The sequence below is a fragment of the Kwoniella dendrophila genome, chromosome 6, assembly GCF_036810415.1.
Source record: "Kwoniella dendrophila CBS 6074 chromosome 6, complete sequence".
NCBI lineage: Eukaryota > Fungi > Basidiomycota > Tremellomycetes > Tremellales > Cryptococcaceae > Kwoniella > Kwoniella dendrophila.
The window spans coordinates 646,618-669,010 of NC_089481.1; the positions used below are offsets into that span (position 1 = coordinate 646,618).

General features: G+C 38.5%; 7 protein-coding genes across 7 annotated transcripts; 4 read left to right on the forward strand and 3 right to left on the reverse strand.

The window, feature by feature from the left end:
- Positions 1–328: 328 nt before the first annotated feature.
- On the reverse strand, positions 329–1,398 carry L201_004805 (uncharacterized protein; the record flags this gene model as incomplete). The annotated part of the gene is made up of 6 exons (XM_066220543.1): positions 329–445; positions 505–615; positions 700–1,018; positions 1,094–1,148; positions 1,230–1,308; positions 1,384–1,398. 6 exons carry the CDS (start codon positions 1,396–1,398, stop codon positions 329–331), a joined length of 696 nt encoding a protein of 231 aa, XP_066076640.1.
- Positions 1,399–1,473: 75 nt separating this feature from the next.
- L201_004806 (uncharacterized protein) lies at positions 1,474–2,738 on the reverse strand (the record flags this gene model as incomplete). The annotated part of the gene is made up of 6 exons (XM_066220544.1): positions 1,474–1,662; positions 1,744–1,857; positions 1,932–2,033; positions 2,113–2,214; positions 2,304–2,413; positions 2,522–2,738. 6 exons carry the CDS (start codon positions 2,736–2,738, stop codon positions 1,474–1,476), a joined length of 834 nt encoding a protein of 277 aa, XP_066076641.1.
- A 1,180-nt stretch (positions 2,739–3,918) lies between these two features.
- Positions 3,919–5,107, reverse strand: L201_004807 (uncharacterized protein; the record flags this gene model as incomplete). The annotated part of the gene is made up of 4 exons (XM_066220545.1): positions 3,919–4,174; positions 4,278–4,668; positions 4,759–4,808; positions 4,881–5,107. 4 exons carry the CDS (start codon positions 5,105–5,107, stop codon positions 3,919–3,921), a joined length of 924 nt encoding a protein of 307 aa, XP_066076642.1.
- Positions 5,108–6,036: 929 nt separating this feature from the next.
- L201_004808 (uncharacterized protein) lies at positions 6,037–9,112 on the forward strand (the record flags this gene model as incomplete). Its single annotated transcript, XM_066220546.1, has 9 exons — positions 6,037–6,119; positions 6,195–6,204; positions 6,323–6,384; positions 6,440–7,153; positions 7,219–7,471; positions 7,521–7,705; positions 7,762–7,903; positions 7,960–8,453; positions 8,533–9,112. 9 exons carry the CDS (start codon positions 6,037–6,039, stop codon positions 9,110–9,112), a joined length of 2,523 nt encoding a protein of 840 aa, XP_066076643.1.
- Positions 9,113–9,748: 636 nt separating this feature from the next.
- On the forward strand, positions 9,749–12,163 carry L201_004809 (uncharacterized protein; the record flags this gene model as incomplete). Its single annotated transcript, XM_066220547.1, has 6 exons — positions 9,749–9,902; positions 9,964–10,341; positions 10,425–10,611; positions 10,728–10,948; positions 11,058–11,450; positions 11,592–12,163. 6 exons carry the CDS (start codon positions 9,749–9,751, stop codon positions 12,161–12,163), a joined length of 1,905 nt encoding a protein of 634 aa, XP_066076644.1.
- Positions 12,164–12,536: 373 nt separating this feature from the next.
- Positions 12,537–15,561, forward strand: L201_004810 (uncharacterized protein; the record flags this gene model as incomplete). The annotated part of the gene is made up of 7 exons (XM_066220548.1): positions 12,537–12,591; positions 12,683–12,892; positions 12,985–13,369; positions 13,456–13,691; positions 13,760–14,769; positions 14,835–15,458; positions 15,517–15,561. The coding sequence occupies 7 exons, from the start codon at positions 12,537–12,539 to the stop codon at positions 15,559–15,561; spliced, it is 2,565 nt and encodes an 854-aa protein (XP_066076645.1).
- A 4,085-nt stretch (positions 15,562–19,646) lies between these two features.
- Positions 19,647–22,211, forward strand: L201_004811 (uncharacterized protein; the record flags this gene model as incomplete). Its single annotated transcript, XM_066220549.1, has 2 exons — positions 19,647–21,802; positions 21,908–22,211. The coding sequence occupies 2 exons, from the start codon at positions 19,647–19,649 to the stop codon at positions 22,209–22,211; spliced, it is 2,460 nt and encodes an 819-aa protein (XP_066076646.1).
- Between the last annotated feature and the right edge of the window lie 182 nt (positions 22,212–22,393).

Here is a 22,393-nt window from a genome sequence, read left to right on the forward strand (position 1 = left end):
TAGAATAAGATATCGGTTTAATCGCTACGTATCACCCGCGACGTATAGGTGAGGCTACACCTTCTCACCGGAGAAAAACTATGATCATGTTTACGAGAATACGAGAATTTAACAAGACTAAAAAGGATTTTCATGCAAACAGCTCAATTCCAGCAAAATACATGCATAAAGCGTAATAACATGGAATCAGTAGAAATTATCACAAAACAATATGAGATAGATAGCTTATCCCAAAAGAACCTTTCCATCTATGGACATTCAACGATTTACTTTATCTACAAAACCAGACTATGGACTGTCTACCACATTACCATTCGGTCAACATAACCTATTTGTGTTGTTTTTGTCCACTCTCCTCAAGAGTAGTAACATAAGCCTTCATTTTTCTAGGAGCAATTCGGAGATCGTACATTTCGTCCATCTCACCGAAAGTTCGACCTTTTGTCTGAAAGGCAAGTTGAATCAGTTTCATCACTGTGCTGAAACGATGGAGAGTCTACTTACTTCAGGAAGGAGGAAGAAGTTAATGACTGTACCGATACCACCGAGAATGGCAAACATGAATAAAGTTTTTACACCCCAGTTTCTTGAAGTGGCAGCGATCATCAAAGGGACCTGTGGAATCAACAATATCAAAATCAATATAAATCACTGAAAATTATTATAGAGTGACAGGAGAGAAAAAAGTATGTAACTTACAGTACTGTTAAAGATTGCTCCTGAAATAGCATTGGTACTAGCTGCAAAAGCGGTTGTTTTTGCTCTTAATCTAGGTGTAGCGATTTCTGCTGCACAAGTCCAACCTGTTCCGGCGAAACCAAAAGCATACATGAATACCCAAAGACAGATAAATGCTAAAGTTGCATTATCTGTGGCATCTGATTTCTTGGCGAATCCTAATCCAGCAATAGCAACGTTGAATAACGTACAAGCTGCACCACCTGAAAGTATCAAAGTTCTTCGACCAAATCTTTCGATACCATAGAATGAGACCATCAATGATCCGATGAGAATACAGCTATATGGCGAAAATAAAAATCAGTATGGGACGATTTTTCCAATTGACTGTACAAAATAGGTTGGTATCACTTACTAAACGATAACGGAAGCTTGGAATGGTTTAGGAAGACCAGCTTGTTGCAGGAAGTCTAGAGAATCAAGGTGTTGGGTCAGCTGGATCATCTTATATGACTTGATACATTGGTGAGGTGAGGCAATTAAGCACTTACATGTGGTATAATTGAAAATGATAGGGGATCCTGACCAGTTTTGCATGACTAAGGCGAAGACAGAAGCGAAACTTCGTTTCTATTATAGGTAACACATGTCAGATGTCATCTATTTTTCTTGATTTGATGTAAGTCAGGGAAGAGATAAACTTACAAGATGAGGACCCATGAAAATATCTTTTAAGGCAACCTCAGAATTCGATTGAGATTTTGTTTTTCATCTTGAATTTGCATTAACATTGCATTATATTATTCCGATATCATATCCATCAACATTTTTATATATCCTTGATAAAACTTTTTTAGCTTTAAGTTCATCTTCTTTTCTGGCGTAAAACCAAGGTGTTTCAGGTAAGAAAATCAAAGAGATGATCCATAATCCCAAGAAAACGAATTCAGAGTAAATTGCATTGAGGTAATTATCTGGTTTAGTCTAAACAGAGTGGGCAACTGTGTCATTACTATACCTGAACTTTCGTACACGAGTACAGATGAATCATAACTCATGACTTACCGTATTCAAAGTATTCAAAGCAATAGCAACAAATAATTGACCTAAAGCGTACGCCCAACCATATGTACTCATAAGTGCACCTCTCAACTGAGTAGGAGCTACTTCGGAAATGTACTGAAAGTTAAAAAGTGAATTAGCTTTCAACATGCCTTTCGGAGCTCTGTGAAAGAAATAGACCCAAGACCTACAGTAAGAACACCTTGTTGAAGAAGACATTGGCCAAGACCCATCAACATTTTAGCAGCCAGCCAGTCTTTGTAATTTCTAGCTACGATCTCGGTAATAATACCCTGTAGTGCAAGACAACAGTATATAGAGTAAGCATCAATCTCGTAAATCATAGCCTTTTGTCTCTAGTTCAGAACATACACCTGTGAAAACAATGGTCAAGGCCCAAAGAGTATACAATCTACCCCATCGATCACTGATGAATCCACCTGCCCAATTACCAATGTATTGACAGAGATATGCCTAAATACAGTTGATTGAGTGCAATTAGCATCTTGCTAATATCTGCTTTTGCCACGAGCGGTTCATAGTGGGAAGGATAGCTAACATACCAAACCAGACCACATCGAGATATATTGAGCTTTTACGCTAACTTTCCCAGTTTTTGGATCATGTACAGTACCAAATTGTTTGATGAAACCTGCATTTGCAAGTACACTACCTGTTTTAATGAAAGTATGATTGTATTTAGCCAGGGGACGATGACAATTGTAAGTATTTGATTGCAATTCGAGATATCGTCAATGAAGAAAGAACAAGTGAAACCCACCTGGTAAAGAAGTTTGATAACCATCCATCACTACACCGAAAGCAGTAATCAAACAAAATAAACAAGGTCTCCAGAACTTTCTCATAGCTTGCATTTTTGTCAAACCAGCAAAAGCTGTATCATGAGTTTCGACTACTGCACCTTTATCTGCTTCACCAGATGAAGTATAAATCTCTTCATCTTTCTTGATTGAATCGGCTCTTTGTAGATGTGCCATCTTGATGATTTTGTATATTCGTGATATTCGTAAGGTACGTCCTGGATGGTAGGTGAGAGAAGTGGTCGATCTCTTTCTATTTGGTCAAAGTAGATATCGAACGGATGAAGAGAGAAGAATGGATGTTTTTTTTCCAAGTCATTATCTTTCTCTGATCAAAGCGTATATATATAAAAGCGCCAGCTTCATCACTAAGATAAGTGATTGATAGAAAGAGCAAAGAAGAAGAACCAATTGAACATTCAAGATAACAAATATTTCCCGGATTACCAGAACATAATCAAGGTGAATGACCTTTTCATCCGATAAACAAATATTTCCATCCGAAGAAAAGGAATCTAGATACCGGAACATCAAATTTATGGAGATGATAGATTAGCTCACGGGGTCCTCAATTGAAACCCCGTAGAGCCCCTCGCTTAAATGGAAACTCATATGATTACAATATGCTTGATAAGTGAATATGTTAAATTAAAGGAAAAGAGGCGTAAAAAGGGAATGGATATTATTGTATAGTACACGTTGAAGACGGATACAAGTAGTACTCGTTTCACATGCTAACTATCTAAGATTACTATTGTTATGGAGATGCCCGAGGCTTGGCTTTTTCACCTTTTCCTTCCTTATCTCTCTCTCTCTTCCAACATTACGTTGACTGATTCTATTTCCCGGATCACTTGATATGGTTCCTTTCTGGAAGCGCCAAAGTTGGCGATCGATAAAAGGAGATTGCAAGGTCACGAGATGTTTGTAGTGGAGGTGCGTAGCTATGACCAATTATGGAGATGCGATAAGTGAGCAAGTGATTTATGCATCGTCCGTCTATCGGTTGACATCTGAGCGCAGTGGTTTTTCTCCGGTACAACGGAAACTATATTTTGCCTGTAAGGGGGAATGGATACCTTAAACTATAGCGGTGATACTCCTTAGATGCAGCGTTAAGACGATAGCAACAGATTATTGGCCTCTTGGGTTGACTTGACAAATACACTTTTGTAGGCGACTCTCAGTTACAACTCATGTACAGTCGTTCTCGTTACAAATAGTGCAGTAGGTGTACAAATTACATGCACACATGTTTGAAGATAATATTCATACCCAAACAGAGACTATTTCTACAAAGTGGAAAAATACATGTATAAACGTATAAATTAAACTGATCTAGAATGCATATAGTAATCTAGGCAGTTTCTTGTAACGGATGATGAGGAGAAGTGAAAAGAGTTTGGAATTCTGTACTTAAATAATCTTTAACTTCTTCATCATCTACATAATTCACACAAATCTTGGAATTACTTTCTTTTTCGTATTTCTCCATTAATGGTTTTAAGGATTTAGGGAATTTTTGTGCCATTGGATTTTGGAACCATTTTGCGAAATATACGAAAGCTAACATAACTCTTGTTTCAGGTGTATGATTTGGCATACCAGCGTGCCTGTAACAGCGAATATAAACGTATATTAGCTATCGCATTCAAGATACTCCAGGGATGATACATGTAATATATGGTGTTTTAGAAGGAACGTAACATGACTTACCATAATCTTAAATCCCTTAAGATCAAATTACCTTTTTTGATTGAACCATAAACTGGAGGTCTAATCTTTCTTTGTTCATCTAATTTATCTTCTCTTACAAAACCTAAATTCATAGCTTGATGATCAGTCCAGGGTGAAGTATTATTTGTACCTAACCATAATTCAGTTGAACCATTTTCAGGTGTAACATCAATTAAACAAATATTCATTGCTATAGCATATGGATGTGATAAATGTCTACCTCTAACATCTTTATGTACTTTTTGTCTTGATGTTGTATTACCTAATAGTGTATTTGATCTAATATAATGTAATTCAGGTTCAGGTCCTAAAACTCCAGATAAAACTGATGTAGCTAATTTATTTCCATAAATTTGTTGAAACATGTATTCTATGAAACAAAACGATCAAAATGATTCGCATAAGTATTTTTCGCTAAGCTTTCACAACAAGACTTATCGAAAAAACTTTCAAAACTCACCTTCAAGAATTGGTGGTACTTGAGAAACATTGCCTTTATCTTCACCTTGACTAGGTAATCCATATGATATCAGCTTTTCTGCAAGAGAATCTGATATCTATCGTGTTATCCCATTCACTCACTTCCAATGAACTTTGACCGAACCGTTCATAATAGCAGCAGTATCTTCTTTCATCTTTTCGTTCAGTTTATCGATGACTTCAACATCAATAGCATTTTGCAGCACGACTAAGCCATCCTTGAAAAGTGCATCAACAGCATCGAAAAGGTTTTTAGGGGCCATTCGGCCAGTAGTTCTTTCTTCATCTGAAAGAGGAATAATGATTGGTGCGTCTGTAGCTATAGGCATATTGAATAGGTGATAATTGCTGAAATAAAGCTGGAGGAGAGAATATCCAAGTTAGAAGTAGCTGTGACGATGTGACTGAAATTGTTGATCCTTATCAGAATGTCGAAAAATCATCTATATTTAACTGATATCGTCAAAGTCATGATGGAGATACTGTTGTGGTATTCTATCTGCCTATCTAAACGTAAATAGTGAGTTTAGACTTTCGGTAAATAGAACAGCATTTACGGACCGGATCTTCAGATTTCACTTCAATAACAACGCCTTATCAATCTGCTTGGGACCTCGTTAAAGAGATTGATGTGTAGCATTCCGCCTTGAAGTCAGCTGGATAAGCATGAAAACCATCCATTCTGCTGGGATTTCACCTGGTAGATCTACCTGCCCTCCCTTTTCCTTTTTCCTTTTTTAAAAGAACAACTGCAGATATCCGAAAAAAGAAAAGACATCTCGAGTCCTTGGCGCGTAGACCAGTACGTCTTTCGTGGTGATTCCTGTGGTTTGATCGTGTGATGTCGACACTAGACACTGGCTGGGCTGTGAGAGATTGGTGATGCGTTTCCACATATTCAGTGATCAAGTAGGTGATCACAGTATTAGTGCAATAAATCGGACCGGTCATCGGCGGAATCTATTTCCTTAACTTTAACTTCAGGGAACTTGCTTTAACCCATGTTGCAAATGGAACGTCGTCGGCTATCCCATTCCTCAACGATCCCTCTTTTCATAATAACCTTATCATTGATCAAGAGCTGCATCTAACCTATATTGGCAATAGCGATAATCGTTATCTAATTTAACGGTCATTAGTTAAGATGTCAATAGTTTGTAACCCGATGAACCAAAATCATGTTTTCTCTAATCGACATTTCATCTTTGCACATAATTTCCAACCAGACCCAAGATAGTGGGAAACACAGTTACTAACGATGGAATCAGGACCCACCGCAGGACCATTGACCAATCCGACTGTAGTCTTGACGGAAAAACGAGGACTTAAAGCTTGTGCAGCGTAAGTATCCTAAAACCTTACCATTGAGTTTATGCTGATATGTATCGGAATGTTACGCTGATCAATATACGATAGATGTCGTATTGTATGTCATGTTGTCCCCTAATGAGAGCATGTATGCAGAAGACTAATACGTAGAAATTAATTAGGCGAAAGTACGATGTCATCTGGTACCTGAGAAAGGAATTTGCATTCGTTGTCAGAATGCTGCTATACCATGTCATTTTACCGCTACACGACGGGGTAGAGTGAAAGGAAGTAAGAAGTAAGTTAACGAGAAACATTGTATGAGGTAAAATTGACCTTCAATTCATGGATAGTCGAAAGACTTTGGAAAAGATTGCTATACGAAATTCCGATGCTAGAAGTCGTACTACACCAAGTTCAAGTATTGAGGATACACAAGATGGAACGTGGCCTGCTGATGGATCAATGATGACTATCGGTGAAACTGCTGATCCTTCCGGATTCTCACAAGAGCAGAATAATAGTACGCATACAACAACAACGCGAGGTCAAAGTCCTTTAGATCCATTTGTATCTACAATGCCAACACCAGAGCCATCTACTACGCCTGTCAATACACGAGTACCTAATACTGGTCGTAATTTAAGATCGCCAACGAGGCATTCAATGACCCATAGGACAGTACAAAATATGGCAGGAACATTTCCGACTGGGTCAGAACGTGATGGATCTTCAATACCCAGAGCAGATTTTTCGACAGGGAGAGATGTACATAATCCATTATTGTTTTTAGCTGAATGCGCACGTAGAGGTTGGGACTCATCAGATCACACCGATTTATCCTTACCATTATCGATGGTAATCCCATCACCAGTAACCAATCTACCTTTAGAGGATGCTATAAGATTAGGTAGATGGTCAAAAGACAATCTAGGTAAAATCATTACAGATCAAAGGAGATTCTTTCAACATGGTTTACATGGTACAAAAAGGGATGTCAGCATTGGTTTAGATCCAGTTTATCAGAATGTAATCAAGGAAGAACAGGTCGAATCGTTATTTGCTAGGTATGTTTTTTCCGATACTATCAATCACTACATTTCCAATTGCTAAGCAAGCCATGTTTCAATAGCTACTTTTGCCATATAAATTGTCAATGGGGTTTGCTGGATCAAAATGTTCATAACCCGTCATTTGTAAGATCAAGATCAGCTTTTCTATTTACTGTCCTACTGGCGCTAGGCGCAACCTCTCGAGCCACTTCACCGACTTCTACCCCTCAAGATCGTTCAATCGCCCTCAGACTCTGGGCTCACCTGGAAAAGCTACAGCTGGTTGTCCATGCCACGGCAGCTAAATCGGTGGAGATCGTTCAAGGCATGCTAGTGAGTTTCAAGCATAACTCAACTTGACTAGACTGATGTGGCTGTGTAGCTGGCTCAAATGTGGGCATTACGGTCTTCTCGTTTGGTAGATGATCAACGTGCCACGAGGTTGGGTATGGCTGTCCGGATGGCAGGTCAAATAGGACTTCAGCTATCTAGATGTAGTAATAGAGATGCAGAGCTGAACATGAGTGATCTGCGAACGCGTCTGACGCTGGTGTTAGGAGAGAGCAGGTGAGTGGATCTTCCAGCTGGACTTGACGTATTCTTCCTTGTTGACACTCCAATAGGTGGGAATCAATAGCCGATAGACAAGAAATATCATGTCAAGGTTTGGATTTGACGGAGTATGAAGCTGAAGAGCTAGACCGTACGGGACCATTTGAAGATGATGCTGTGATAGCTGCTGATTATGCTCTATATCGCTTTGAGGTTAGTACCATGTGATTTACTAAAAGAGATAAACAATCTAATTATCGTTCTATTAGGCTGAGTCCAAAGAACGGATATCACGCATCACACAAAGTAATCAATCAACTATAGCTTTAGATAGTGAAAGAATATGGATTCAAACTTATCTTTCAAGCTGGAACGAACAATGGGTACGACCTCAAACGAATCCCTTACGTCGATGGTGGTTCCAATTTATGGCAATGCGATCTAGATTAGTAGGGATTTTACGAGTAGCCAAAGCCAGAACACATCCTGGATCTTGGACAGATCAGATGAGAGCTGATTTAGTGTCAGTTTCAATTGATATACTTCAAGGTTGTTTGTCGCATGAAAGAGCTATGCATATGCTTAGACCTACATCACCTACGGTTTTTGCATCAGCTATCCTATTACAGCTGACAACTAAAGAAGCACCGGAAAGAGATTTAATTTTAAGGGTAGCTCTGCGTTTAGCTGGAGAACCGAATGAACAAGATGGTATTATGACTTATGCTGCTCATAATGGTTATCAAATTCTCAACATGCTATGGTGAGTTCTATATACACGAATACTGAGCATCCACGAACGTCACTTTTGATCGATCGCTCACGCTCAGTCTCACATATAGCCTTAGTAAGGAAGTGGTCGGTACACCGATAAACGATCCTAGCAATATTTCATACAATCAACCATCAGTATCGTCAACATCTGAACAATGGAATTTACATGAATTAACACAACAGCAACAGCCTTTGGTGGATCCTTCACCTGTTTCCACTACAGCGGCAACAACGAATAATCGGACGTTTGATGACATCGATCAACTTTTAGGTCTCAATATCAACACCGATATCATACAATGGCCATGTGTCAATTCAAATGCACATAATACATCCTCAAATCATTTAACGGACACCAATACAGTTTGGAGTAATTTTTTGTCGCATGATCCGATTTTATCAAACCCCAACATTCCTTCGATTAGTATCGTTTTACCGAACCATAATAACAGTAATACTGGTAATAGTAACGAAGGAGAAAATCATATACATCATCACAATCCCCATCATCAGCACAACGATAATGACATATCATGGAGGAATAATGATACGGAAGATCCATTATTCAATCTTACGGAAGGTAGACAGATTTCAGATGATGCGGCTTCAAATTACTATTTCTGGCTAGCATCTGCTCTTGGTAGTTAGAGATACTGAGCAGGGAACATGTCTGTCAAACAGTATCGATACTTGTCTTTGCACTCCAGAGCGGCTTAGTGGGTGATCACAAAGGTAAGAGATATCTGTTGTAAAACCCGTCAAACTACTAAATCATCCATTATTCTCATGGTCTCTTTCCTTACAGCTCAGCCTAGAGATCCTTTCGTTTTTGCAGAGAAGCCATCCTTTCATCTATGACCCGCTTCAAACTTACAAAAAGTAATTATTCAGAAGATCCTCGTTGATGTTTGGCCACCTAGATAATCAAATATGTGAAAAGTCTTGGTTTGGGGATTTGATTTCACTTAATCTACTAATAAACATATCATCTATTCTGGAATCACTCAAATCTAACCTAAGCATAAACATAAAATCGATAAAGTAATCCTAAACCTACATGTCTTCTGTCTACTTAAAGCGTATATAAGCAACCTAGACCTACGCAACTTTTGAAACCCCTTCTACATCAGCGACAAGACACTAGATCAACAAAAACAACGATAGTAATTTGCTAGTTTCCTGAAAGCGAAACTACAAATATTTCCTCTTAACCACTCAAAACCTTTCTTCAATTCTTAAGCATAAAGTAAATCTAACTTACCAATAGAAAATAGTAAAATCAACATGAACTTTCAGCAACCTACAGGATGGTACGGTCATTCACCATTTCCACAGTACTCAAGCACCGGTTCATCTAGACCTTCCCTCATCAACAGATTAACCAGCGCGAGGGATAGTGCAACAAATGCATTGGGAAATGCCTGGAATAGGATGAGAGGTTAGTCCAACACAGTATGTGTCAACAGTCTTGCGCTGAACCATATTTCAACTTTACGCAGGGAACTCGACTCCACCACCAGGAAGTTGGAATTCATCATTCTCATCATCGGGTAACAGTACCCCAACTAATTCTAGCACATCAAGTTTACCTGGAACTGGTATGATGGTACCATGGTATAATAACAATAATCAATTTAACCCAAATAACTCCACCACAACAAATAGTATTTCACCAAATAGTAATACTGATTTTCCAACGACTGGCACGAACAATGAAGGAATTCAAACTAGGAAATACAAAAAAGGTGATCAAGAAGCTTTTGAAGTTTCAGTCGATGCTTCAAAAATCGATTTACAATCTGGTCAAAGCACAAAAATCGAAGTTGCGGGTGAAAATGGTCAGACTGCTTTTACGACTGTTATAACGCGTAACGCTGGTAAGTTTAGGGCTTGCTCTGCTTCTCCCATTTATTGGATGAAAGTGCTGGACTGATCGGATTGATAATATGATATACCACAGATGGCTCGACTATATATGATGTTCATCGGGGTCAAGCACCAAATGATATCGGTACAAATGGTACTTTAAACACATCGGGAGCCGGAGTACAAGGACAACCTCAAAATGGGTGGTTAAATAATGGTTTTAACTCAAGCGGACAACAAACGTCCGCGGATCCTCCAATTGATCTCAATAGAGTACCGACGTGAGTGGCAATTAATTGTCTCTCTTACTTATCGTATACATGTACCCTCGCTGTGACTGCGTAAAAGGACACAATCCTGTAAGAATAATTGTTGACAAAATGTCCTCTCCAAATAGGTTAATGGATTTAGTGGATGATCAGAACCCAAACAACATTATGTATGGCATGACTCCGGTTGATTGGTCGAAATTTTCCGCCGACACGAGTGGGAGGGAATTGCATGAAGGTAAAAGTTTCGCTGAATGGTTATCTTCAAAAGCAGGACAACATAATTGGAAAGGTATTGATAGTGTTAGATCGACTCTACTAAGTACAGCTGATTGGATACAAAATAGATGTAAGTTTTGTCTTTCTGTTTTTCGATATTATGGTAAACTCCTTAAGCTTGAATGAATCACAATACGCAATGAGATCAAATGCCGATAACGTAAATAAACCTACTATAGATCATACGTTTGATCCGACTAAACAGTCAGGTGTTGGAGACACAATATTGAATGAACAACAAGCCAAAAAATTAGCTTCAGAATATATCGATGCAGGTGGTCTTAGTGATAATCCATGGGAACAACAATTTGCTCAAGCGAAATTACATGATTTCATTACGAATGATTTCCATAAAGGTCAAGTTTATTCAGTAGTTAATGAGTCAAGACCAGATTCAACAAACACAAATAGTTCGATATCAAATACAGCATATAATGGTAAAACTTTATCAGAATGGTCAAGGAATCTAGTAGGCCCCACTGGTCCATATGGGTATAGCAATGACCAATCGGAAGCAATGAAAATGTTTGTGAACATGTCAGAACATTATGGTGATGACTTATGTAAAGCTGGTACGTTCATTTCTTATGGTCCTTGTGGCTTTCATCGGATACATGATTCCACAAAACAATCGTCTACATCACATTTGATTTGTATGATGAGCCCACATATAGAAGTACATGTGTACTCACTAACTATTGTGTTTTCAATAGCTGGTTTCTCTTCCGAAGCAACCCGAGTTTTCAGCTCACAGGTTGGATCCTTGATGACAGAAGAATTATTAAGAACTGGAAGAACGGCACCTGATGATCTACAAAAAGATTGGGCAATGCATAATTTACTGAAAGCTAAGAACGTTTATGACAATTTATCTGAACCCGATAAAGAAACATATCGAAGTCTAGTTAGTGGTAAACTTGCTCCAGCCACTTTAAATTCCACGACAAATCAAACTACAGCTTCAGCTTCTACTGGCTCAAATACTGGTACAAATACAACTCAAAGTGGATCATCAAGTAATCCTATGTGGTCATCTTTTAATCCTTCGATGAACAGTGCTGGTACTACCACAAGTTCAGGCATACCTGCTGGATCCGGTAGCTCAGCCTCAGACTTTATCAGATCTGGAAGACCACAAAGAAGTGCAATGAAAGGTGGAAGAGTATCATTTAATCCTGAGACTAATGAAAGAGAATTTACCAGAGATTCGACGCCCCAAACAGGAGCCGATGGGAATGGTATTTTAAGAAACGTCGGTAAAGGTCCTGAAGGACGTCCTATGTAATTATGCTAGTCATCGACAGCTTGGAATATGTAATCATACCTCACCAGACTTGTGCATGTAGATGAAATGTAGTGGAGTAATAATCTTACCACAGATAATTTGCCACTACACGTTAAAACTTTTTTGAACATTGCATACGATAAAAGCATCTTACGCGTCTTTACCCCGGTTTCAGCTCGGACATTGATTTTTTGATTTTATGATTTCAATTTCTTTTCGTCTTTGTTGTTGTTTCACCATCTATCACGACTAGTCTTGATTATGCGACATATATAGCGATAACCTGTAAACCCACGATTGTTATCATTCCTTGATTGATCACTGTATGATATCACTCAAAGTTCATCATCTCCCGGAAAGAACACTTTGACCAATGCCGCCGCGAAAACCACCATGTGGAAACCCAGTATTCTTAAAATGGATGGAGGGTGAGTGACGACCTAGACTATTCTAATGTGTGCATTGCTTCTGAGAGAACTTCAAGGGTCAGAGCTGATATATGATCATCATATTATGCAGAGCTTCGAGATGCTGCCAGAGAAAAGAATATGAAATCAGCAGAAGGATACGGTAAAGCATGTCGATCATTACAGAATTGTCCAGTCACATATACACGTCCAAGGGAATTAGTAGTATTACAGCATATTGGAGAGAAAACTGTGGCTATATTAGAAAAGAAATGGAAAACATATTGTGAGGAAAATAATATCGTTATGGAATCACCTGCAAGTGAGTTTATCGAAATTACCTATTTCTTCTACCAACATATATTCATTATACACCCGGAGTACTTAGCTTATTCTACGGAAATGATCTTACAGAAAAGAAGAATAAAGGTAAATCAAGAGATACAAGTTCATTAGACGATAATGAAGAAGAAGAAGAATCTGATTTAGATGAAATACCAAAGAAGAAGAAAGCACGTAAAACAACAACAAAAGCTTATATACCTGCAAATCGCTCAGGTTCATATGGTATTTTAATGTCATTAGTTTTAGCTATAGATAATCCTGAGATCAACACGCAAGTTTTCCTGACAAAATCTGAACTTATTAGAGGTGCACAAGATTATTGTGATTCATCTTACGATCATTCTGAAAAAGGTACTTATTTTACTGCTTGGTCAGGTATGAAAACTTTAGTAAATAAAGGTTATGTCTATGTTACGGGTAATCCACATAAATATTGTTTAACTGAGGAAGGATAGTAAGTGTACAATGTCCGTCAAATCCCACTTTGGTAACTGCTTAAAGGTGTCAGATAGCTCATACAATATTTATTGCCTTTATTAGTGAAGTAGCTATAGCAATGAGAAACCTTAGACCTGAATTTAGCCATATAGAGAAACACCCATTCTTACACACTCCTGCTGTAGGCGGATCAAACTCACCCGTTATTCCCATTCAGAGAACACCGTCGATACCTACACCTATAGATAGGGTGTCATCGAATCAGTCAATTCGTGAACCATCGCCAGTCAAGTCCGCTACCCGACCCAAATCACAGCGGTTCCAGTTCTGGTATATAGGTAGGCACCGTTACCCGCGAGATGGTTTACAGTTTTGTAACTTAACTGATACACCAATAACTCCTCAGACTCGTCAGGAAATCGTGTCACATCACTGTCATCAGCTAGTATACGTCTGGATCCTGTAGAATTTACCAATCTGCGGAAAGTAGAGTTTCGATTCTCGCAGCGTACCCATCCTTTCGCTTCTCAACTGCGCCTGGTAGAGGAAACGTCTCTGGCTAGAGTCAGAGATAATTCTGGTGAATCCACTTTGTTTGGATTTATAGTGGAAGAAGAAGCTCCTCCCACCTGTAGCAAGTTTGATGATCCTCCAATTTCCGCTTCTGCCCCTGCTCAGAGTAAGTCGAAAAGGAAAACAACCATCAATACGGATGATTATGAAGACATCTCTATTGAGGAAGATGAAGAAGAGAATGAAACACTTATATCAATTTCTCAAATACCCACTCGAAAACCTAAATCAGTCCATCCCATCGAAGAACTCATTTCAGCCGATAGAACATTCTCCCGAACGGTATCTGCTCCTGCAAAACCATCTTCTCCGATATCCAATTTAGCAGCAGAAGCAGCACTTCGGCGACAGATCGGTGGAACAAACAGTAATAGATCACATTCGTTAACGGAGTTGGAACAGCCTAAAAGGACTACAAGTCATAGGCCTGCACCAAGATTATCATCGCATATACCAAATCCTACGGTACATGTCCACCTGGATCAACCTTTACCATCTACATCATCATCTACACCTACTACATGTACTACTACCGCAACGAATTTCCAACCTTCTGATGCAATAATATATCCATCTGGATCGTATGAAATCATCTTGATAGTCGACACTAGAGAAGTCGAATCTCGATCGAATAGAGACAAGATTGCTGAATCTTTAGCTGATAAAGGTATAAAAGTGGAAACTAGAGCTTTGAGATTAGGCGATATGTGTTGGGTAGCTCGAAGAATTGTAGGTGATTTGGGTGGTGAAGAAGATGAATGCGTACTGGATTATGTGGTAGAAAGGAAAAGATTGGATGATTTATGCAGTTCAATTAGGGATGGAAGGTATAATGAGCAATGTGTGAGTAAATATTGTATGCATATTCAGGTTCGCATATATGCTAATTGCCTCGTGTTACTTTTCAGTTTCGTCTATCGAATTCATGCATAAACAACATATACTATATCGTTGAAGATTGGCAAGTTACCGAGAGAATGGAGTATCATGGATTACAAATAATGACGGCTAAATCACAAATTCAAATACATAATCGATTTTTCTTGAAGGAGACACATAAATTATTTGAAACTATAGATTTTTTAACGACAATGACAAAAGTTATCAAGAATTCTCTCCGGGGAAAATCATTAAATATAATACCTACAAAATATTTATCTAGATCAACATATAAATCATTACAAACTCAATTAAAACAATCACAACCAAATAAAGAATATTTAATTAGTTTTAACGCATATCAAGAATTAAATGACAAATCTGCATCACAAACATTAAAAGAAAAATTTGCAAGAATGTTATTATGTATTAAAGGAATGTCACCTGAAAGAGTCTCATCAATTTTAGATTTATGGGAAACTCCAAAATCATTATATGATTCTCTGAAAGATAGAAATGAAAATCAACCTTTAGAAATTGAATTAGTGGATCCTGTAACAGGTAAAAAGAGGAAAAGATCAAAAGAACTTTTTTTCGCTGATATGGTTAAAGGTGAAGGTAGAAGAAAAATCGGTGATGCCTTAAGTAGAGAAGTGAGTAGATTCATCAGATTATCATCCTAGGGAATATGTCAAGCTAATGTCAAGGTAGATCTGGAAAGCTTTCATGGGTAGTGAAAATACCAATTCTACCTAATTCTACAATACGTACGGCGACTATCCGAACCCAAACGACCCTCAATATATTGATTGACATAAACATTATGATTGTTGTATAAGTAGTAATAAACCCCTTGATGTGACCTATTATTATATGTGAATGCTGAATTTGATGCTAATTCAGGCATATATGGCCATTTTGTCATATATAGATGAGAATGGGAGGTGAGGCCAGGTGTCTTAGCAGGTACCTCTTGTGAGAAACGATGCAGCTGATGGTAGTCAAGCTGGTTTGGATGGCAGAAACTCTAATCATGCATCAAGGTACAAGATGAAAGAAGCTGAACTCTGTTTACTCTAGCGAAAGGAGGGGTCCAACCCTTTACTAACAATTATCATCTTGGCACATATCGAACCACTTGAACGTTTCGTATTTCCCCCACCCATTTGTTCCACTTTTTCATGTCAACAAACCCCAAAATGGTGCTCAATCGATAGCCCTCATATTTTTGTTGTTGCCAGTAGGTTGGGGCGTTTTGAATGTTTTCCACCTCTCGACTGTAAGTGATTGCAGTACCACTGCTTATTTATAACATTCATTCGTATCATCAATCTCACCAAGTCGCTACACTCATGTATACAGTATAACAAGAGATTACGATAAAGCTGATTTCTTCTTTTCGTATTTACATTACATAGCTTCATACAAGCTGCCGATCTCGCGAATACATCACAAAAGTTTAAGTAAATGAGCTTAAAAACATGTTAAAATCGTTCCAAAGTGGTTTACAAGACATAAAAGGAGAATCCGAAATACAAGCTCAATTAGGAGAACAAATATCCCAGCTCAATTCCTACAATTGACCAGATAATCAGTATTTAAGGCGGACCATACTCTTGCGAATGAGCAACGACAGCCTGCAGCGCTACTTACTCTGTCTGAACGACGAGAATTTCCTACCACCATTTATTACATCTTATCTCGATGCTATCCCTATAAATCTTCTCTCGTATGGTCCAAGTATATCATTATGGAGGAACCCTTATATCCGCCATTTGGCATTGCTTTTCAATTTTATCATCACAGAGATTTTATGCATTCCTTTTTATACTCTGAGCTTTCTTTCTACAAGCAACCAGCTTGTACAGAACAACAGCTTGACGCATCTGATTCAATCGATCAGCCGACCGCCATGTATGACGCTGCTCTCTTGGTGGCTTGAAGGCTTGAGATTTGATTTAGTGAACACACCCATCATAGTGAGTTTGGGCAAGAGCTTTGGGATGTTCGGCCAAATAACGGGAAACCATTTTCCGATAGGAGGGTTTCTTCATCACACGAGCTTAACCTTCTTTCAACAAGCGCCGAGAACCTCGAAGAAGATAAAAAAGCTATACCATGCTAAATGCTACAATGGTATGCACACAAAGATATAGACAGACCAAGATGAGTATAATGATAATTTATACTCTTATTTCTGTTGTTTGTCCGTGCATGCATGTTGTTGTTTCTGCTTGTTTTCGTTTCTTTGGGATTACCAGATAATCCGGAACATAAAAAGCGGAACCCTGTAAACCTTAATTGTTCATCGGATTCTTTGTCAATCTCACTTACCCTGAATAACCCTACGGACGCGTATTGTTCAATCAAAGTGGGACGTGTTTCATCCATTGTACTCCAAGGTGGTGCTTATCATCCATCTTAAACCATCGATTTACTCGTCAGTTGGGTATTATATATAGTCTAGAAGAAAAGATAAATGAAATTTAAACATAGTTCTACTTTTTTAAGGACTAACAATCAAAGATATTAAACTTTTGACATTTGGTATGGACCTATATTCTCGATCATGATTTTACGGTCCCACAAGGTTTATCAGCTAAAGGTATCACTCCATGGAGACATTTTATCCGTTGGAGTTGATTGACCTTCTATAAACAGACTGTTCGCATGCACGTATGGTACCAAGGTACTTCCTGTTGTTGGTGTTCACAACCTCATACACTGATGCATGCATCACGCAAATTGCATCCAAGATGTATGCAAAATCTGGAACAGTGTAAAATGTATTTTTGGTCAAAGTCCATAAGAATCCAAGCTTGAGCGAACACATATTTTGTAGTGGATAACGGCATTTGACAACTTTTTGGTGATCATCATTTTCATGACTTTTTGTATTTATCCTGTAATTATGGCAACGAGGTACTAACTCACTTAATTCCTGGTATTCCATCAACCTATACCACACAGCGCATATTTGTCATTCCATTTTACATAGGACTATTTTTACTTTGTTTTTTTTTTCTATATCCCTTATGTCGATCTGTTCTATATACCTAGATTTCATCTGTTCACCCTTATACCAATAGAAGTAAGATAAGCTAAAACCAGCAGTGTAGTCGAAGAGAAAACAATAAGGGAGAAACAATAGATAAAACACATCTAATTCCAATACAACGCCCAAAGGAGGCCTTTGCATCTCATAATCTACCTAGACACATTAGACAATTAGAACAACAACAACATTCAACATCACTTTGACACCTGTCACTGTCAGTCAGCATCACTTCTATCAAGGGGAGAAGAACAAAGGATAATATCCAGCATTCGCAATATATACCAAAAACGGCCAATTGTCCAACATTCAACACATTTATAGACTAGTAAACAATATCGATCATCTTGCAAGATCCGTCATATCACAGACAACATAGTTAGTAGACAACAGCATTATCATCCCTCGTTTATATCGATACATTCTTTCAAAAGAACTTCATACATACCTCTTAACATACCTCGCATATAGCTTGCTTTTGCAACATACAAGTGGATCCGCGCAGCCTCAACATCCAAGCAACTCAAGTAGACCTCTGCTTGCGATACGACTTCCCGCATTGACCTGGTTCATCCTCATTCGCTCTTTCTGAAAGATCAGTTAGATCAAACAACCCACAACATCCTATATTACTCTTTGACAACCGGTCGAAAGCCACTATTGTCTAGAAGTGTCACATCTGGTCGTTGCGTTATCCGGGAAGGACAATTAGAGGTCTGAGCGATAATAAGACTTTAGTTTCAAAATATAAAGGGTCAGAGTCTGTGCGATAAGACTAAAATAGAAGGAAACAATAGGGAAAAAGCATCTAAAGATTAGAAAGGCGAAATCGACGATCAAAGCTTCTTTTCGACATTGTTGCTTAGGCTTAGCGTTATTACTCTTGGGCATAAAACTGGCTTTCACTTTGCTCTCAGTAGGTGAAGAACATTGGTGCAGAAGACATCCTATAACGACATTCGTTTGTATCACATATTGATTATCTCAACAACGACTATTGAAGCTTTATCAACTCCCATCTCGATTATTATTTATCGATTATAATCACAAATTTAACAGTCAAGAAGAACCGGTAGTTCCTTCTCACACTTTTAAATATCCTTAACCTGAATAGATCATATAGGACCAGCAAATTAGACGATATATTCTGGTATACACTCCTGTGAGTATTGATCAAATTCCTTTCGATTCAAGTTTGTTTATTGCGAGACTTCGGATGTCTCACATATGTTGTCATCATTCCCAATCGGCCTGCAAGACATGTCTTGTCTTGCCTTCACCTAAATTCTCCATTTATCGTGTTTTCCTTTTTTGGCTTTACCAAAACTGGATATCTTTTTCCATCAACTATGCTTGATCAGTCCATTTTACTATGTTTGATGTTTCATCACCACACCTTGGCCTTGACATTCTATGATTTTGGAATCAAACGATATGTCATAATCCCATTCTATTGCTTCATCTAGCTTTCTTAGCTTCTTGGCGACAACCAAACAAACTTCTCCTTTTCGATACTTTAATATACCAAAACATCTTTTCTTCTTTCATTCTGGCATTCATTAGATTTGTTTTTCTGTTTCTGCAGCTCTGCGAGCAAATCTTCAAAACCCCTTTCTTCACTTCGATTTTTCTTTGTATCCTATGTTCTTGCCTTGATCACGTTCTTTTTCGCGTTTCATCACATTTGCTTTGACCTGTATCGACTAGTATTTCTCCCCTAGACAACGTAATCGCTTATAATCAATCGTTCTCAAATAGTATAGTCAACTTGGAGAGATATAAAACCATGTCATTGTTCGCTCCTAGACCAGAACAGGAGCGAGCTTCAGTACTCTTACCCAATGTCACTTGCTCAACTTGCTCAGCATCTATACCCTTGTCATCTTTAGGTGAACACCATTGCCCTGGTGCACCTTCCCGTGGATTAGCCAGCCGAAACGTGCCCAGGCCATCTCAAATCACGATACCGCAAGCTCGACCTGCAATGTCACATCAACCATCATCACACTCACAAATTCGTGGACCATCGCCAACAGGAGTTCGACCACCTTTCGCCGGACCTTCCAGTGCTCGTCCTTCACCAACAGAATTAACGATACCTCGAAGACCATCAGCAGCAAATCTCTCCCCTCATGATGCCCAATCCAGCTCGTACGCTAATTACCCAAACCCGTCAGTTAAGACTCCATCCCCAACAAATCCTTTCTTCCCTCATCCCGATAACGCACAATCTGGTATCAACACAGTAGAACCTCAGTCATCACCAATGATAGATACTACGAGTGGCGGAGAATCAGGTATGGCAGGAGTTGGTAGAAGAGCTTTTGCTGCAGCTGCTTGGGGCGTTAGAGCTGGAGTTGCATTGGCCAAACAACATATCGAAGCACCTTTAACATCCCCTTCCTTCCAAACAAATAACCCAACATGGCCACAACCCCAGCCAGCTTCACAGCCTACACCTAGAGAACCCCCTTTACTACCGAAAGTACCTCTCAGTGGAAGACAACCTAATGCACCAAATCCTTCGTTCAGCAGTAGACCTGAAATTCACCATTCACATACAGCACCTTTACAATCTGCGAGCTCATACTCTCCTCCACGATCCAATACAACCGGATCCCCTCCCAGAAGATCAGCTTCAGCCATGTCACATCGGTCCAATATCTCTTCACCACCCAGACGAAAAGAATCTCTTTCGTCCAATAGTAGCGGTCATTCCGGTCAAGGAGAAAGTTTATCTCAATTACTTAGAGCAAGAACCAATACTGCACCAGTAAAATCCAACAAACCAGGTTTCTTCGATAAAGTCAAAGAAATGCATGAAAGGAGTAATACCATATCTCCTGCTATGGGAGCAGGCATGGCTAGAAGTGGATCTGGAGGAAGTGGAAGTAATCGTCTGGTATCAAGTCCACAAACAACGACGTTTGATCTGGAAGATGATGATGAAGATTATGATGATCAACGCTCTGCTTTACCTTGGGCTACTCCTGCACTAGGCGAATCACCAGTCATTGATCGAGATTCTCAGACGACGGCAACGAGAAGATCAAAGGAAATGAAGCATCATCGATATCCTACTGCCGGTAGTGAAGTCTCTGCTTCAAGTAGTTCATCAAGTTCTAGATCAGGTAGATGGGGAGCAGCAAGTGGACCTGAAACTGAAGAAGTTGTGACACCTTCACAAAGCTTAGAAATGCTATCTGAAAGGATAGACGGATCATCCCATCACACAGGTCATATCGATGCTAGTTTGAGAGGGATGGAAGGCAGAGATATTTTAGATCAAATAGGTGAAGAAGATGAAGATGATGATGAAGGTGATAGAGTTGTTTTTGGTACACCTACTGCAAGAGGCTTGAAAGGTGATCAAAGATATTTACCTAATTCTCATTCGACATCAACTATAACTTCGTCCAGACCGTATCTACCTACAACCGTGCCACATTCTTCACCAAATAGAATGAAAAATCAATTAGCATCAACATCAACCGACAATACACCATTAAAATCTAAATCTTATACACATAATCACTCACATAGTCATGGTCATTCACATAAATCATCGACATCATCAAATTCAAACGAAAGTTTATTATCTTCGTCGCAGACACATTCACAATCATCTACCAGTAGTAGTAGAAGGAAACAGAAGAATTGCGTTAAATGCGGTGAAATAGTTGGTGGATCAAAAAGATTCGTTGAGAGTGAAGAAGGTATAGTTCTGTGTGAGAAAGATTGGAAAAAAATGTATTTACCTTCATGTAGAAGATGTAATTTACCTATAGAAAAATCTGCTGTATCAAGTTCAGATGGTCAATTAAAAGGTAAATGGCATAGAAAATGTTTCACTTGTTTCAAATGTGATAAACCATTTGAAGATTTCGATTTTTACGTTTGGAATGGTAAACCTTTTTGTCAATTCCATTATCACGAAGAAAAGTGAGTTGAAATCAGCCTTTACTTTTCGATCATGATTGAAATAGGATTAATCGTAAAATAGAAAAAGCTGACTAAATTTTTTTTTTCTTTTCTTCTCTTTTTCAGTGGTACATTATGCGCTTCGAAAACATGTAATCAACCAATTGAAGGTTCATGTATTCTAACATCCGGAGGACCCAATGCGAAAAGATTTCATCCAGGACATTTAAAATGTGATCATGTTGGTTCAGCATCAGCCTCAAAATTGTGTAAAGATACAATGGAAGAATATTATGAAATTAATGGTAAACATTATTGTGAAAAACATTTTAGTAATTATACAAATATAAACGTAAATGGTAATTCAAAAATGTTAAATGCTGAAAAGAGAAGAACTAGATTAGTCGATTTACCTATTGGTGGATTTTAGATAAACTCAATTTTCAGAATCGGAAAAGGATTCGTTGTATCTTATCATTGCATTATAGTAAAATAAGTTGTACCACAAAGAAAAAGAGAACTCTATATTATATTCTTCTTACAAAAAATATCGGACAATTCTTTTAATTCGTTAGATTACTTTTATATCTAGCATTTAATTTATATTCTTTA